Below are 17,233 nucleotides of genomic sequence, written 5' to 3'. Positions count from 1 at the left end.
ATGGAGCGATCGCAGAGCTGCTGGAGATGACGCACACGACCCAGCTCCCGCAAAAAGTGTTTCAAGACGAACATGGCGGCAACTTAATGCAGGACCAAGATGACTGTGGCGATCGTGAGAGAAGATCCAAGGCAATTTGCCCAGATACGGACGAGGGAAAGCAGCTGGCTCCAACGCGAGGACCTCGCCTTCTCATAACAAAATCTGGGAATCGACGGAAGGGTGCAGGCGGCGGGTTTGCAACAGCTGGTCTATGGGAGAGATAGAGAGCGCGCGGCCCCGAGGAGAGGAAGGGAGAGAGGGATGCTGTCACTGAGAAGTAGGTTTTTCTCCGAAGAGCCATGGGAAAAGGGGATATGACAATTCATGGCTTGATCTCTGCAAAAGCGCTAACTTGATCGGTCATAACGGAATCGACACGGAACACGTCAAGACGGGGAATACGGACAAATCCATCGTATAAGAGGGAGAAATAACACGAGACAATCCCCAAGTCAATGCATATTGTGGCAAAGGAGCCGTCGCGGTGGAGTCGGCCAGTGCTGCCAGCGCTTTCCTAAAATATGACCAGAGGTGCTCGGACGTGTCGGCAGCAAGATGACGGCTTAAACATCTGGTTTGCACCCCGAGAGAACGAGAAGCCATTCACCGACTCCGAGAGGGCCCAGAGATGGCGATTGTCTTTGGCCTCTCTGCTTTTCATAACCGTCCTGCTCTCTAATCACTTGTGGTTCTGCGCCGAGGCCAAACTGACCAGGACCCGAGACAAGCGACACGAGGAGAGTTCAGACTCCATGGACACGAAAGAATACACTAACCATTCACATTCACCACCAAGCTCTCATCACTCTTATAGCGGCCTCACCGCGACAAATAAAGATGCTATTTTTATAGGGAATTCTACCCCACCTTTGTGGCGACTTGAAACTTGTCACCCCGACAGCGTTTCCAAAAACTGCTTCACTTTCCTGGACGCGAAAGCCGTGTGTAGCGGCCTCTCGGAAGAGGGGGGGACGCGGTCGGCCGAGTGGAATCTGAGTGATTTATACCTTTCTTTTTGTAATTCGTACTCTCTTTTGGATTTGTTTAGCGGATTTTCCCGTCAGGACAGTTTGAACTGCAGTATGGCGGTGGCCGGTGACCCAGCAGGTTGCAAGCGGTGCTTGCAGGCTTTTCAACTCTCCGACCAGCAAGCTCAGGAGAATTACGAAGAGTTTGAGCTTCTCATTCACAAATATGAAACGGATGTATATTCGGTGCGGACATGCATGGAAGAATGCAAGGTAGGGTGCAAGCTGTGGGCAAAAGGCATGCATCGATTTTCTTGTTGAAGAGGGATGGGAGGGGTGACTGCATTTACATCTTTTGGTAGCCCTGGATACCGTTTTCTATTAGAGAAAGTATCTGATGAAAAGTGCCAAATACAGAGTTCTTTGTACATTACATGTGTGGTGTTGCACTAAATATCGCAGTATGTACCTCCATGCTCAGTAGTTACCCTTTGCGTGCGCGCCGGCGTGCGTCTCAGGGAGCGCGCACTTGTGGATCACTTTGATGTGGAGATGGCTTTATTTTTTCAACCTTTCTGTTGGTTGGTGTATTTATTTAGCCTATCTCCTCTGGAAATGCCACCTTCCACGGTGTTTGAGATCACACAAATATTTCTCCACAACAAAATTGTCATTATTTTGATAACGGCGTAAGATAAAATGATAAGCTATGTCATACAGCATAAAACTAATGATAATGTAAGACGTCAACTGTCGCATGTTGTCTTCATCAGAAACTGCGTGTGAGGGGACGTTTATTCAGTGACATCCCCTCCCCCTTTCGGTTAGTATCGTTCAGGCTGCAGAGAGAGAGAAATGGAGAGAGAGGCGTTGCTCAATGCCAGATTTCAATAACGTTAATAGTGCGAGAGTAATTCATAGTCTAATCCACCGGAAGTTGTTTCCCCCTGTTGTAATTGTCCAGGTGATTTTAGATGTCATTACTCGTTCTGATGGACGCCTGGCATTTCCTTTGTAGAACGTAGGCTAGTTTATTTTGAAAAATAATATCCGTGTATTAGCGAAAAACACTGAGCTTGTGTCCTTTATGTGGCGACTATTATTTTGTCAGTTTGCACTGTATCGTGTGTGTTGAAAGGCAACAAACAGTATACCCGCAGTCACCCTCTTTAAGGTCAGTTGTGTAAATCTTGACCAGTCCAGGATTTCCCCATTACACAGGGACGATTAATTTGTTTTAGTGACAATCAAATACATTGTCAATAGAGGTCTATTCGGTTCAGGTCACTAGATATGCTTTTTGCAAAATCATTAGGTTATTTGTCATAGCATTGATTTCTACTCCACATTTGTTGCAAACATTAGAGGTGGGGCTTTGTAGGCCTGTTTCTGTCATTGTCACACGAAATTGTTGTCATTTCAATCCAGATGCATGTAAAGGCCTCTATGGATGGCCCTCTTACCCCTTGTACTAATTTATGACCACAGCATCGAAAGTTAAGGCAGTCAAGCTGCATAAGCACTGATCGCTGTCCATGGTGCTGAAACCAATCTACATTCCTGGGGAAGGCAACTCCGTGGTTTCATGGTAGATTATAGACTGTAGTTATGCATCACCTCTGTTAAGGTTCACGTGGAGGTCCTTATGTCAGTAACCTACAGAGGTGTGTCATTTCCAGTGCTGTGATGTAACATTTTACACCAGTCTAACTCTGATCATGTAATTCATGTAATCTATACTGCACTCTCAGCTCCCTCCCACCCCTGTGTAAACCATTGTTTTGAGTATACGAGGGCATGATGGTTGAACAAACTATTAATTCCCAGCCCATAATAGCTGGGTGACTTGACTGCTTGGAGGGTTGAGTGGTAGAGCAGACGCAGCTTTGCATTTGACCTCCTGTGAAGTGATGAAAATGGCACTTACGCAACAGAGTGTGCCCTGCAGCTCCAGCAGCACTGGGCCCTGCCCAGGTCTCAAGAAGGCTGCGTTCTAGTAGACTGTGAATGTCTAAACATACTGCATAAGATAGCATTCAGTGTACAGACCAGTTCTAGAAATAGAACATTTAATAGTGCATTTGCTGTCTGTGGACGGCATTATCTTTAAACTGGATTGTTAACAACTGCTAGTGCAAGGTCTATGCTGGGTACGATCTGGGGCCTGGCAGGCAGGAGGTGGTTTGAGGCAACGTCATGCAATAGACAGCTTAATCAAAAGGTCAGCTGAATCAAAGCCTGTCATACTTCAGTTTCCTCCACTACATGCATTGATTGCGAAGATGCATGGAGGTGGACAGGTACTACAAAGACTGCATTCTGATTTAAAACCCACCACACTATCAATATTCTATCAAAGGTGGGCGAGGAAGACTGTATATTGTGACTGCAGCTTTAAGAGTGTGATTCCATCTAATTGCTGTTAATTGAGGAACACATTTTGTTTGGGAAAGGGGTTGTAGCCCTGTAACTTTGCACATAGATCACAAAGCCTAGAGGAAGTACCCCTCTGTGTAACCTCTGTGTGAGACTTTCTAATGTGGAGACACAGCACTCAAAAAATACTCCATAGAAATGCATGGGGCTAGTTTGTCACGTCAATATGGCCGTTGTCTACACATATCCCACCCCTTTCTCGGCAAAACGTCGACATGTGAATACATTGAGCCAATCATATGGTGTGTTGTGAAGACATTGTGCCAATCACGTGTTGTGATCTCGCCGCTGGAGCAAGATTGGTGTCGTGAAGCCTTGCGCACGCGCATTTCTGCCGAAATGGATGCCAGATGAGTGCCTAAAAAGCAGAGTGGAGGGACTTGCCTAAAAGGACTTTGGTGTAACTCCATGTCATGGCCAATGGAGTTACTTGAGAAAGTTCAAACTCATCTTTCAGTTATTTTCTGAACTGTTCAGACTTGATGTTTACGACTTGGTTTAATTTAGCTTGGCCATGAATATTATCTCAGGTAGAGTTTCCATTTGAAATGTGGAGCCCCCACATTTGAATGCATTTGTTCTCCACCGTGGGTATCCTGATGATGAGTCAATAACTTCATGACCTTTAACAAAAACACTGTGGTTCAATGTGGTTCAATTATCAAAACATCGCAATGGATACTGCTCCCAAGCGAGTTGGATTTCAGGAGCAGTAGGTGTAGGGTTTGAGACCCCCCCCCCCCCCCAATCCCCCCCACCACCACCACCGGTTTGATCACCTTATTTTTCTCCTTTTGTCTTTCTTCTTGTGCTCAAAGATCTGGTTCTGATGGTAAACTGATGCGATGTGAGCTGTTAAGACATGGGGTTTAGGCTGAAACCAGTGAGATGTGGGGATTTGATTGGAAGCATAACACCCCATCTGCTTGTAGCACTGTATGTGTGCGTGTGTGTGTGTGGTTTGTGTGTGTGTGTGTGTGTGTGTATGTGTGTGTGTGTGTGTGTGGTGTGTGTGTGTGTGTATGTGTGTGTGTGTGTGTGTGCTGCCATTTTAATGTGTATGGAGAAGCATGTCAGTTTTGACTTTTCCCCAGATGAGCCTTAAGACCCTCCTTCTTCCCCTCTCTGTGCTGGGGGAATTAATGTATGACAGTCAGACATACTGTGGAACCAGCTATTGAAATAGCATTAGACATCAGAAATGTAAAAGTCCTACCCTGGAAATCCAGAGTTCTCGCGAGAGCACAATGGAATTGTCTCTGCGAGACACTCTGGCAATGAGCAATGATGCACGTTACTTTTACCCCGATATCCCAGCTAAACTGATGAAGACAGTGCTGCAACGTTGGAGGACAGTACACATTGGCCATAGTGTTATCCGATTGCGTCTCTGAGATTCCGAAGTCCGAAATCATTCAGAGTAAACATGGTCTAGTGTTATCCAATTGCGTGCAGTGAGATTTTTAAATGCATGCTTGTTGCCGCCCCTCGAGTTGGACCATTACATTGTTCGTGGCCAGACCCTTAATCTTTCTAGATTACCAGGCTATAAAAGTCCGGCTTCAGAAAGTAAAAGTCCTGCCATGTATTGGTTCTATCTGTGCGCTATGATTTCACTAATTAGCTGATCTACTTCGCTTAAGAATTGTGCTAATTAGCTTATAACGTAAATGGTTGGAACAAAAAGGTGGCAGGACTTTCTTTCTGACTTTTACTTTCTGAAGCCGGACTTTTACACCTCTGCTAGACAAACAGCCGTGGCCTACTGGTTAGGGCTTCGGACTTGTAGCCGAAGGGTTGCCGGTTCAAACCCTGACCAGTAGGAACGGCTGCCCTTGAGTAAGGCACCTAACCCCTCACTGCTCCCCGAGTGCCGCTGTAGCAGGCAGCTCACTGGGTCAGGATTAGTGTTTTCCTCACCTCACTGTGTGTTTCACTAATTCACGGATGCAGAGACCAAATTTCCCTCACAGGATCAAAAGAGTATATACAAACAGTTAGTATATAGGGGCTCGTGCTGATCGTGGAATCAAGCCCAATTTTCCCTTTTGATATAATTAAGTATCCAATTTCATCATTCATGATTCACATTCTTGACGAAATATGTGTGTTTGTGCATGTATGTGTGTGTATGTGTGTGTGTGTGTGTGAGTGTGTGCATGTGTGTGTGTGAGGGTGTGTGCATAAGCAGTCCAGTCACCCTCCCTCCTTTCATCGCCTAATCAGTATCCGATATGCAGGCCCAAGATAGAGGAGACCCAGCTTTGCACGTAATGAAATAAAAATCTGGATCTGGAGAGTTGGCAGCCTTTTAACACAATCTAAATTGCTAATCTGTTCTTATGTTGGTCTGACCTTTACATAAGCACAGCACTTTTGGCTTCAATTGCGGAATGTCAGTTTAATAACCCATCGGCATCGGAAGTGAAATTATAATTTTAGGGTGCGATCATGTTCCTCCCTTCTTTTCCCTAGTCATCACTTTTTCCTGGACTATACTGTCTGTTCGTCTCACTGTCTGTTCGTCTCACTGTCTGTCCACTTCTGTCCTCCACACTGCCTCTGGATTCTCACTCTCATTTGCACTGGTCTGGCTGACTATAATAATGAGGGAAGGTGAGGTGTGTGTGTGTGTGTGCGTGTGTGCCTGCCTGCCTGTGTGTGTGTGTGGTGTGTGTGTGCGTGCGTGCGTGCGTGTGTGTGTGTGTGTGTGTGTAGCTCCTTTCATAGTGTCACAACCCCCTTATTGACTGCCTTTGCTATGGAGACGGGTGGGAAACCTGGGGGTACGTTAAATATGTATGTGACCAAAGCGACAGGCGGGGAGGCAGCCCACCTCCTGCTGGAACTGTGTTGGCAATGGAAGCTAATGAGGCAGAAAGGCCTCAGAGCCTGACCCAGAGATTCCTCTGGCAAACACGACCACAGCTCAGTACAGTTCCATGCTTGAAGAGAATTTTGTTTGTCAGGTTTTTTTTATGGAACATTGGATCTGAGAGGTTTGTGAATGTGACCTGTAATCAAGTGTTGTTAGCGGTGACAGTAGTTGTGGGCATGGCAGATCATGGCTTTAAGCAACTGTAAAATGTGTGAAAAGAACAGTAAATAATAAGAACAGTCACACACACACACACACACACACAAGCAGGTACAGTAAATGCTAAATGTTATTGACAGTATGCACAACATTATATTATATCTGAATATACAGTATTTATCTGTTCATGTGGATATCATATATCTCTATATCCCTATATATCTGTCTTTCTGATTCTCTCCAGCACACACTATGTGTGTGTGTGTGTGTGTGTGTGTATGTCTCACAGAAAAGTAAATGTACAAAAGGACTGAATTCTTCTTTCATTCTTACCAGATGACCCAATGAGCATGTCTTAGGAAACATTGATAATAGCTAGAGATTCCATAATAAAGAGAAGCATAATGAAATATAGCATTAACATTTCTGATAATTCCCTTGCCATCACTGAGAAGAGATTGTCTTGTGGCAATATGAAGCCATGCAGCAGGTGGTCTGAAGATAAATTAAATTTAACATGGATGATGACAACATGAAGAGTTCAATGGCAGTACTGCAGGTTTGTTTTTTCATGTGGATGGCAGCTACCAAGGTCGACTAGGAGACATAATGTATCATTAGCACAGATGTAGGAGACAGATCATTAGCACAGATGACAGAAGTCCAACAGTGCCTCAGCTTCTCCAGTGTTGGCCAATTCAACATGTTACTTATCAAAGGCTGAAGCAGTAGCACACAGTGAGAAGAACTATCTCAAGGAGGCTTTGGGCGTCCCTCAGAGTATGGTTCTTAACCCCTTTGTGATGTATATCTTTTGCTGTAGTATGGACACACATACACACACACACACACACACACACACACACACACACACACAGAAGGAAGGAGAATGATCTCCACCACAACACAGAGACACACAAAACATTCAGGGTCTCTGATCTGGCCCCTGCAACTGTGTGAGCAGCAGGCAGCTCCTAAATCCCTTTTCAGCTAGATGAGCCTCCAAAGGGCCGTAATCAATACTACGTGCTCAAGTGCTCCTAAACCTTTTTCCTGCGGGGGCAACTGGTTCCGCTACTGCTGATGAGAATTGGCTGGGAAGGAAGGGAAAGGGTCTCTCCATCTCAGAGAGCTCAGGCCAAGCATGGCCGTGCAGTGCTCTTTCCCCGGGTCCCAGGAGCCATCTTATCAACCTCAACTGTGGAGCCAACTAGCCAGGCCCAATGGGTCAGGGTCTGAGTGGAGATGTACAGTCTTCTCTGCTGCAGCTTCTTAGGCCTCCTCAGGGACTAGGGCAGGACTGGAGTGACAAGACTAGAGCATAAGCCTGGGATGATTGCACATTTGTGGGCCATTGTTTTAAGCAAGAAATAATGTTAGGGTTAGCCAGTAGATTCTAAGATGCTTTTTTTCTACAAGACTTTATTCATTGATTTGAAATGATTTAATATTTGCATTGTAGTTTGTGTCTCTGGTAGACCTTTGTGCTAAAAGCATACAGTAGCCAGAGAAAACCTTGTGCCTCTAATTTCTTTGCATTTTTAAAAGTGGACAAGCCATCAGGAAAAGCAGGCTCATGGCATCCGACTCACACTCACAACCTCAATAACTGATATGAGCTATTTCCCTCTGGGAGGAGATTCCAGTCCGCACCCTTAAAATCTAAATGAGCCATGGCCTTTGTGCTAGCATCCATTAGACCGCTGAACAAACAATAACCCCCCCCCCACACACACACACAGTTTTGAATGTTTTTAGTTATTTTTGATTGAATGTGGAATGCATGTGTGTATGTTTGCTTAACTACAATTGAAGTTCTGGCACGCAACCTTGAGTTGAATGTATTGCACACGCGATAAACAAACAGGAAGTGTACACACCCCAGTTATTGATTCAGTTTAACAAATCTGCTCCCACATTTCTTCAGTACACAACACAGTATGTTCTCATCATGTACACACATCATGCCTAGACTACTGTGGCACTGAGCTGCTGGAACTGTACATTTCCTAATGGGATTATTAAATTTACCATCCATCTATCTATCTATCTATCTATCTATTTATCTATCTATCTATCTATATATATCTATCTATCTATCTATCTATCTATCTATCTATCGATCTATCTGTACAGACATACATGTATGACGCCAGCTATTTCAGTGCAGTGTCTGTCTTGAATACTTGACTCATGCACACAAACACAAACCAATGTCACACGCACACACGTAATCCCACAATTGTTCTTCTCTCCCTCTCCCTCGCTCTCACTCTCTCCAGAGTGCAGTGCCTTTCAGCAGGTCCAGACCTGGCCTTCTCTTCCGGTGTAATTGAATTTGCGCCCTTCTAATTCCCCGGTGCTGTGGGCAGGCCTTCCTCCCGGGCCGCTGTCTGTCTCTGTCTGCTCGGCACGTCTCTCCTGGGTCCACAGGCCCTTTTGTTCCACTGTTTATCTGCAGACGAGTCCATCTGCTGGGGCTACGCTAGTGGAAGACCGTGTAGGGACCGACAATATATGAAGAAAGGCTGAAAGGGGAAAGAAATGCTGAAAAATGCTGAAAGGGGAAATAGAGGAGCAGGAAATGAAAATCCCTTGTTGTACATGGCCTACTCATATTGTGTCAGATTAGGAAGTGTCAAATGTCACTCTCAAATCAACACCGTTCATCTCACAGGCTCCTCTTCTCTTCTCTCTGAGTCTTATCCTCTTATTTACTTATCATGTCTTTCCTTTCTTCTTTTTCTTTCTTCTTTTTTTCTTTTTTCAGGTCCACATCTCTATCTTATCTGTCTCTCCCCAAGCTCCCAGTAACCTGTGCTATATTTGTGCCGGGGTCCCCCACCCTTCCTCTCTTCCTCTCTCCCTCTCGCCCACCCTATTCCCCCCTGTCTGAGGAGATCAGGGATCAGAAAGCCTTTTCCTGTTTTCATGAAGTGTCACATGACAGATATGGATCTCTCTTGTTCTGCACTTCAATTAGAGACCTTGTCCACTCTGGCGCAGGTAGCTTCAAACTTGGCCGAGATCTCTCTCTCTCTCTCTCTCTCTCTCTCTCTCTCTCCTTCCCTCTCTCTTTCTCTTTCTCTCCTTTCTCACTCTCTCTCTCTTGCCACCTTGTTCTTTTCTCTCCTTGCCTGAAATCAAGTCTAATTCACTTTCTGTCGCTCACTTTTAATGTGCACCCTTTCTCTTTCTCTCTCTAACTCTATTTATCCTTCTCTCTCTCACACACACACACACACACACACACACACACACACACACACACACACACTCTCTCTCTCTCACTCACTCACTCACTCACTCACTCACACACACACACACACACACACACACACACACACACACACACACAATCTATCTCACCCTTTCTTTTCAGAACACTCTCTCACTGTCTCTATCTCTCCCTCTTTCTGTGTCCTGTGACTGCTAGATCAGCCTTTGTGGTCTAGATGTGTTTTCTGTAGGGTCTGATAAAGGCTGTTGACAAAACCTTAGCTTCAATTGAATAGCAGACACCTGGACTGGGCTTTATACAAGCTGCACAGATGCCAGCTGTGCACATAATCCATCTTTGTCTTATTCTATGGATATAGTTGCAGGACTAGTTCATTTGATCTGTTTGATTAACCAATAGGAGTTATTTACACACGCCATACAGCTCAGCCATTAGGAACTGCCGCCTAGTCAAACAGATCCTAGCTTTCAAGTGTAAAAATGTGGTAAGTCATGGTACATCATACAAACACCAGATAATAAGCATACAATATGTAATCCAATTTCCGAAGGGCTGGGGATGGCTGGTGTGTGAATGCATGATGCAAATGAAGAGATGATTTCATTCAAGAACAATTTGCTCTCAGTCTTTCAAATGACTGTGCATTTATATGCTGACTTGGGTTCAGCTGTTTCCTCTCTATCAGTAGACAAAGGCCTTCTGGTATACTATGGCTTAGAGTTATCAAGCTTCTCGGAGTATATAATTGTTCCGAACTGGTCAGAATTCTCCGCTATTCTCTAAATACTGTTCTTTTTGGAGCAAGATTAGGAGAACTACAGGCATGTTATCGACGTTTTTCAATGTAGGAAAAATGGTCGTATTTCTGCCCAATATCTGTGTGCTGGGACACAGTCATAACAGATCAGGACATATGGTGTTCAACCAGTGTACACACAGTCTAACTGCAGATGTGTAGACTACAACAAGTCAGATAACAAATATACCACATACAGTTTGACGCAATCAGGCTCGGAAAAAAAAGATTGGATAAAGTAGTTGTGATTGACAGACCAATGTTCACCAATCACAAGTTTTGGGCGTATTGTAATTTAATTAAATTTTATTTATATAGCACCAACAATTGCAGAACCTAGCCTCAATACAGCCTTAGTACATAATATGTGATGCATTATTATGTATTCATTCGCGTCACATGGCGTCACTGTAGCTTTGCGTCGCTATCTTTACGACCGATTCGCGCCCAGCTGCTCAGTGGTCACAACAGCTGACCGTCTGACGGCTAATAGCTGATAATCCACCACAAACTGTTCCCATAAAGTCACAATCGCCTCGTTTCCCTTCCCTTCATGTTCTTTCAATGAATATAAACCATGGACTGTATAACTTGTTAGCCACTTAGCTAACAACTTGCTACCTAGTCAGAGTAAACTACCACCAAAATCATACATTTGAATTGTTTTTACATAATACTTACATTTCCTATGATTAAATATAAATCCTTGGTGGTCAGGTGCTGCACTTTCACGTTTTTGACCCATCTACTAGACATCAGTAGGGGAGAGCCGGGACAGTTGAAACACTTTTTAATTAAACGTAATTTACAAACCGATCGTACCACACTGATAGCTAATATCTGGTCACTAGTAACCTACATCTGTCCTCTGTCAAATACAAATGCATTTTCAGCTTTGAACAAAACCGTTCAGGAATTATTAGGCTACAGCAAAAGTGGAACGTGCGTAATGTTTCCTTCTACTGGTCGGGACAGTTGAAACAACATAAGGGGACGAATGAAACATACAGTTTAAGCGATGTAAACGTCTCACAACATTCAAAATTTTACTACATATCATGAATGGTAGGCTACTCCCAATAGGTGTTATTTTAGATAGATTGTTGCAGCGCTATACGTCTTCGTGCATGTCTGATAACAACTCATTGCCATCATCATGAAGCGTGTATATGAAGCTCTTGTTTCAATCGTCCCGACACAGACTAGGCTATATGTCACTATAGCTTGTTTTGCTTTCCATGTAGGCTAAACAAGCATGCGATATGAAAGTCTGGGATTGTGGAGAACACTAAATGGTCTACTGAATAAGCATTAAGTCGAACCTTTAAATGAAAAACTCGTTTATAGGCCTAACTCCGTGATACAATGACATAGCAGGAAGATATTTGGCTGATAGAAGGTTAACATGCTCTATGTTTTGACCGAAGGATGTCTGTCTATCATCATTACACTCATTCGTCCCGTGTTTCAATCGTCCTTGCTCTTCCTTACTCTTGAATGCCTTCAAGCTATCCCCACTGTACAGGGAGGGGTTATGAAGGTAGATGTATCGTGGAAAACCAATTGGGGCAAGCCTGGGGCAGATAATAAGGGACAAAAGAAATATGGGGGTAAAAAATAAGGATCGGAGCCTAAAATTGAAATTTTCTCCACTCTCTCTCTCACACATTAAAATACAGTGTGGGCGGCCATACTGGGCGAGATCGGTCGTGAATATGGTGGCGTTCTATTTGATAGTGACGTAGGTGGCACGTGAATAGTGTAATGATATATAATAATATAATACATAATAAAGGATTGCATCCATACATGCATCACATTGTTGTGATATGAATTTGTAGTGACTGTTATTTGGTTTGGATTGGTAGGATTTGATTTGGAGTCAGCACTTACATACAATGTGACATTTTCTGTAGCCCTGGTTTTCCTCCTGCTTTAAATCCTTGTAATATCACTGATGAATGTTAGGTAGTCTGACTAGTGGGAAACAAATAACTACATACTCAATCATTATGATTTCCATTTTTATTTCCGACTCTCGTAAAATCAGGATGCCATTCATTCTCAAACAGGAAGTCTAAGTCATCGCCCAGAGTGGTTGAAGGAACACTCATAAGTGTCTCTTATGTCCTACTCTGAACTGTGACTGTGAACTGTGAAACTAGATGACTATGGACCCAGAGGCCTGTTGTAGTTACGGAGTGAGAAAATGACAGAAAGAGAGAGACAGACAGAGAGAGAGGGAGAGAGAGAGAGAGAGAACAAGAAAACAAAATGCCACAGAGTAGCGGTCTGAATTATTTAGGGAACTGCTGCTCAGACAGAGATTTCTAATGTGAGGCAAGAAACAAGACCAGAAGTCAGAGGAGAGCAGAGTTTATAAATTAGATAAATGTTGGAAAGTTACAAAGTTCATAAAGGTGCAAGCCATAGCTAGTCTTTTCAATGTTTGCATCTCTCTAACCGTGTGTGTGTGTGTGTGTGTGTGTGTGTGTGTGTGTGTGTGTGTGTGTGTGTGTGTGTGCGCGCGCGTGTGTATGTGCGTGTGTGCATGTGTGCGTGCGCGCGTGTGTGTACCACACCAGGCATCGTGGCGTGTGTCTCTCTGACAATCCTACATGGGGACAATGAGTGCTGTTTATTACCTGTGTCCTGTAGGTGCTAATTAATTACAGAGCGGACGCCAGTGAGTAACGAGGGAAACACAAAGGGCCTCATTACCCAGAACTCCTGGGAAAGAGAGAGAGAGAGAGAAAGAAAGAGAGAGAGAGAGAATGATAGTTTAAGCTTAAAAAATCTAATTTCCTCATCTTCTGCACCTTTATGTGCTGTTCATCATATTTCATCAGCCTGCAAGAAGAAGGTTGTGAGCTGTGGTTGTGCTGAGAGAGAAAAAGCAGAGAGAGAGAGACAGAGAGAGAGGGAGAGAGACAGAGAGAGAAAGAGAGAGAGAGAAAGCTGAAGCCTCCTTCCCCCACGACTCCCACACACTCGCCTGCGAGCAGATCCACACATTATAACCCATCTGCCCTCACTTAATATGGTCTGCAGGCTTCACCCTGCCCTTACATGGGATGGTGGAGGCTGTGGTTGTGCTCACTAGTGAAGCCTCGAGCTCAACAGGTCTCATGCAGAGCAGAGCTGAAGCCAGGCCACCGCCATCTGCTTGAGTTTTACTATTTATTCCCACGGAAGCAGGCCTACATAGAGTCAGCACTGGCTCTCTTTATAGCGCTACCGTTTCCTGCACTTCATCTCTCCCCCTCTCTCTTTCTCTTTCTATATCCGTTGTTGTTTTCTCGTTCTCTTTTCTGTCTTTCATTCTCTTTCTCTATCACCCTCTCTCTCTCTCTCAAACCCTAACTCCACACACTTCTTTTCCTGAGCTCTCTCCTCTCCTCTCTCTCTCTCTCCTCTCCTCTCTTTCTGTTCTCCTCTACTCTCCTCTCTCTCCTCTCCTCTCCTCCCCTCCCCTCTCCTCTCCTCTGCTCCCTGTCTTCCTCTCTCAAAGGTGCAGTCTAATTTAATTACAGGCCTGTTGGTTTTTCCTTGCGCAAACACAAAGAGAGGCAGGGGAACTCCACATCATATTAAGCGCCCGGTGTTTGTCTCTTCCTGAAGAGGGGGCCGTCGATAAGGCCTGCCGTCACGTCATGTCGCGTCCCTCGGCACCTCGTGTGCCGTTCCCCCCTCCGTTTACGAGGCCGTCGAACGCTGATATCGGCCCAGTCGTGTTCCGCCTCCGCTAACTCCACACCCGCCCCCCACTCTCCCCCACCCGCTAAGCCATGTTCACATTGTTGATGACAGTTCCCTCCAAGGTTGTATTGTTGCTCAGAGCCCGAGCTTCGATCGTGAGGCTTGGGGGGGGGGTTTTGTCGTTAGTGTTGTTAGTCAGGGTGATTTGAAGGAGTCATACGCAGTCTCTCGGGCAGGATGTGGCTGATTTGTCGTTTTTATGTAGAGGATCAGGGAGCCTGTTTGTCGCTGTCGCAGACCTGGAACTGTTCTGTTTGCCATGTCATATATCTTCCTGCATATCAGCTGTTGAGCCTGTGACACGGCAGATAGGCGAGCCAAGCGACTGCCATCCGTTCCCTCCGCCCACGCTTTTCCTGTCATTTCATTTATTTCTACTGTGCATGCATGCAGACACACACACACACACACACACACACACACACACACACACTCAGACTCACGCATGCAGACATCACACACACGCAGACAAACACGCACACACGCATGCAGGCGGAAACGTACTCCTCCACAACCACACTTCCTGGCTACGCGTTACCGTGATGCCCATTGCTTCCCATCATCCCTCACCACCACCACCACCGTCATCACCCCCCCCCCCCTCCTAGAACACAACACCCCACCACCCCCGCCATGTTGCCTGGCGTCGCCAGGGCCCGGTGTGACAAACGGATTAGGCCGTGGGAATGGGATTAAGGCGAACAGCGGTGTGCGTGTGAGTGGCCATTGTGCTCGCCTCAATGCTAAACGCCTCCTTTAGCGCTAATGGCGTACACAGAGACAGAGAGGGATGAGCGAGTGTGGGGGGACACACTGATCATTAGCACACAGTCACCACAGCATCTTTATATACGCTCCCACCACGCGCGTCCATCTCAATGCCTATTTACAATATGTCGATGTGTGTGAAAGTATACAGGATGTGTATGTGTGTGTGTGTGTGTATATTTGTTTATATCCACTGTATGTGTCCTAATTTATTCTAAATTGTGATCCTTCTTTTTCCTACCACCATCTGATCTGTCTCTCTCTTTCCCTCTCTCTCTCTTTCTTTCCCTCTCTCTCTCTCTATCTCTCTCTCTCCTTCTCTCTCTATCTCTATCTCACTCTATTGCTCTCTCCTTCTCTCTCTCTCTCTCTCTCTCTCTCTCTCTCCTATCCTCCCTCCTAATCTCTGGCGAGCATGGCCAGGCCCTTTTTCTTCATCCGGAGACACATTGTGGCGAGCACTGCTGCCGCTCAGCAGCCGGAGATGGTCCTCATCTGTTTTAATACATGACATTGATTCGGGCCTGTCGGCCCAGCCACCCTAAAGTAGCCAGACACAGATGGGCCGGCTTGTCCGGTGTGCGTGTGTGTGTGTGTGACACATAGAGAAAAGCATCCAGCACCCCCCCCCCCCCACACACACACACACACCACCCCCACCATTAGCAGCCCATTTACTCCCATTCCCAGGACCAGGGTCCAACTGCAGCCAATGACTCCCAATGAAATAATGGCCCCTGCTGAATCGTATTAACGCTCCAAATTCAATGTTGTTTATCATGGCGACGGAAACAAATTATTCACCTCTTTAAGAGGAGGGGAAGGGAGGGGTGGGAAAGGAAGAGAGGGCAGGACCTTAGTACAAGCATTTGAGTGTTTGTATCGACGTGGGTGCCTGGCGTTTATGCATTTGTTATGTCTGAGTGCATTTGTGTGTGTATATGTGTGTGTGTGTGTGTGTGTGTGTGTGTGTGTGTGTGTGTGTGTGTATATATATATATACATATATATATATTGTTTTTTTTTTTTTTTTTACTCTAAACACCTGCTTTGCGTGGTTGAATTACTGTAAAGATGGTGGGCGCCATCCAGGCTGCTGAATGGGCCTTTAATGTTTATGGAGGCGGATGCCTTTGTGATATGCACTTGATCTGCGGCATGCTGTTGTGTCTCATTAAAGACACTATTGCCTCCGTCAGTCTGACTGACCTGGACACGAGGAGCTGCTTTCCAGAACTCTCCATAATTCAAGCCGAACCTTTTATTAGCTCGGGCCGAAGGCAGAGATCCCTATCGCCTCTCAGAGGAGCCTGAGCGCCTGCACTCTGGAGGAGAGGGAGCGAGGGAGCGAGGGAGCAGAGGAGAACAGAGAAGGAGAGAGAGGATGAAAATGCTTGTTAAGAGAGAGAGAGAGAGAGAGAGAGAGAGAGAGAGAGAGAGAGAGAAGGATGTCGTACCAGACCGAAGCCAATCATGGAGGCTACCAAGTGATTGATAAAAATCCTTCTGTCCATCCATTGTAGGGCAGAGAAACAGGCCCATTGAGATATTTTGAGCCAAGCTCATTCAAGGTGGAAATAGTTTCTTGCTCAAAGCCCAAGTTAACCAGCAGGTCAAGCAAAGTCTACAAAAGTAGGTCGGCACAAAAACGTGGCCATTATCTCTAGTGTTGGGGTCAGTTTGGCCCTAGCCATTAGTAGAATTTATGGGCCACTCTCAGTTGGCATGTCACAATTGAGATGCAGTCTCTGTTTTTGTCAGTGTGTGAGTTTGGGAGTGCCGCTATCTGATCTGAGCTATCTGCTCAGTAAAAGCAGATAGCTGCTAATTAGATGACATGGGGAAACACACCGTTCAAAATTAGCAGCCATGAACAGCCAATGGCTAACCATCCTCCCCAAACAAACACACGCACACACACATATACAAACACACACACACACACATGCACACAGGTATGTCCTCTAATTATCAGAGGACATAGAATCACATGTGCACACACACACACACACACACACAAACACGCACACACACAAACAAACGCACGCACGCACACACACACACACACACACACACACACACACACACACACACACTCTGAAAGGGGTGGGGTGGAACCCACAGCTGCATTATTGTGAGCTATTACCTGACAGGAGGCCCTGATTGGAGGGTACTTTCAAGGTTTC

The 17,233-nt window shown here is 45.5% G+C and overlaps 1 protein-coding gene across 1 annotated transcript in view; it reads left to right on the top strand.

The window, feature by feature from the left end:
- The first annotated feature begins 481 nt into the window (after nucleotides 1-481).
- Nucleotides 482-17,233, top strand: part of nalf1b (NALCN channel auxiliary factor 1b) — a 109,214-nt gene continuing 92,462 nt past the window's right edge. Inside the window, exon 1 of the mRNA XM_076262653.1 lies at nucleotides 482-1,283. Within this exon, the coding sequence (XP_076118768.1) occupies nucleotides 564-1,283 (720 nt within the window). The 5' untranslated portion in view covers nucleotides 482-563. The remainder of the gene's footprint in view (nucleotides 1,284-17,233) is intronic.

This window comes from Alosa pseudoharengus, unplaced genomic scaffold (assembly GCF_046254945.1).
Source record: "Alosa pseudoharengus isolate Yale_2024_CS ecotype anadromous, Long Island Sound unplaced genomic scaffold, YU_APseudo_1.1 YU_APseudo_1.1_scf_3, whole genome shotgun sequence".
NCBI lineage: Eukaryota > Metazoa > Chordata > Actinopteri > Clupeiformes > Clupeidae > Alosa > Alosa pseudoharengus.
The sequence above is the reverse complement of the archived record's forward strand: the minus strand, read 5'-3'. Positions and strand labels throughout refer to the sequence as shown.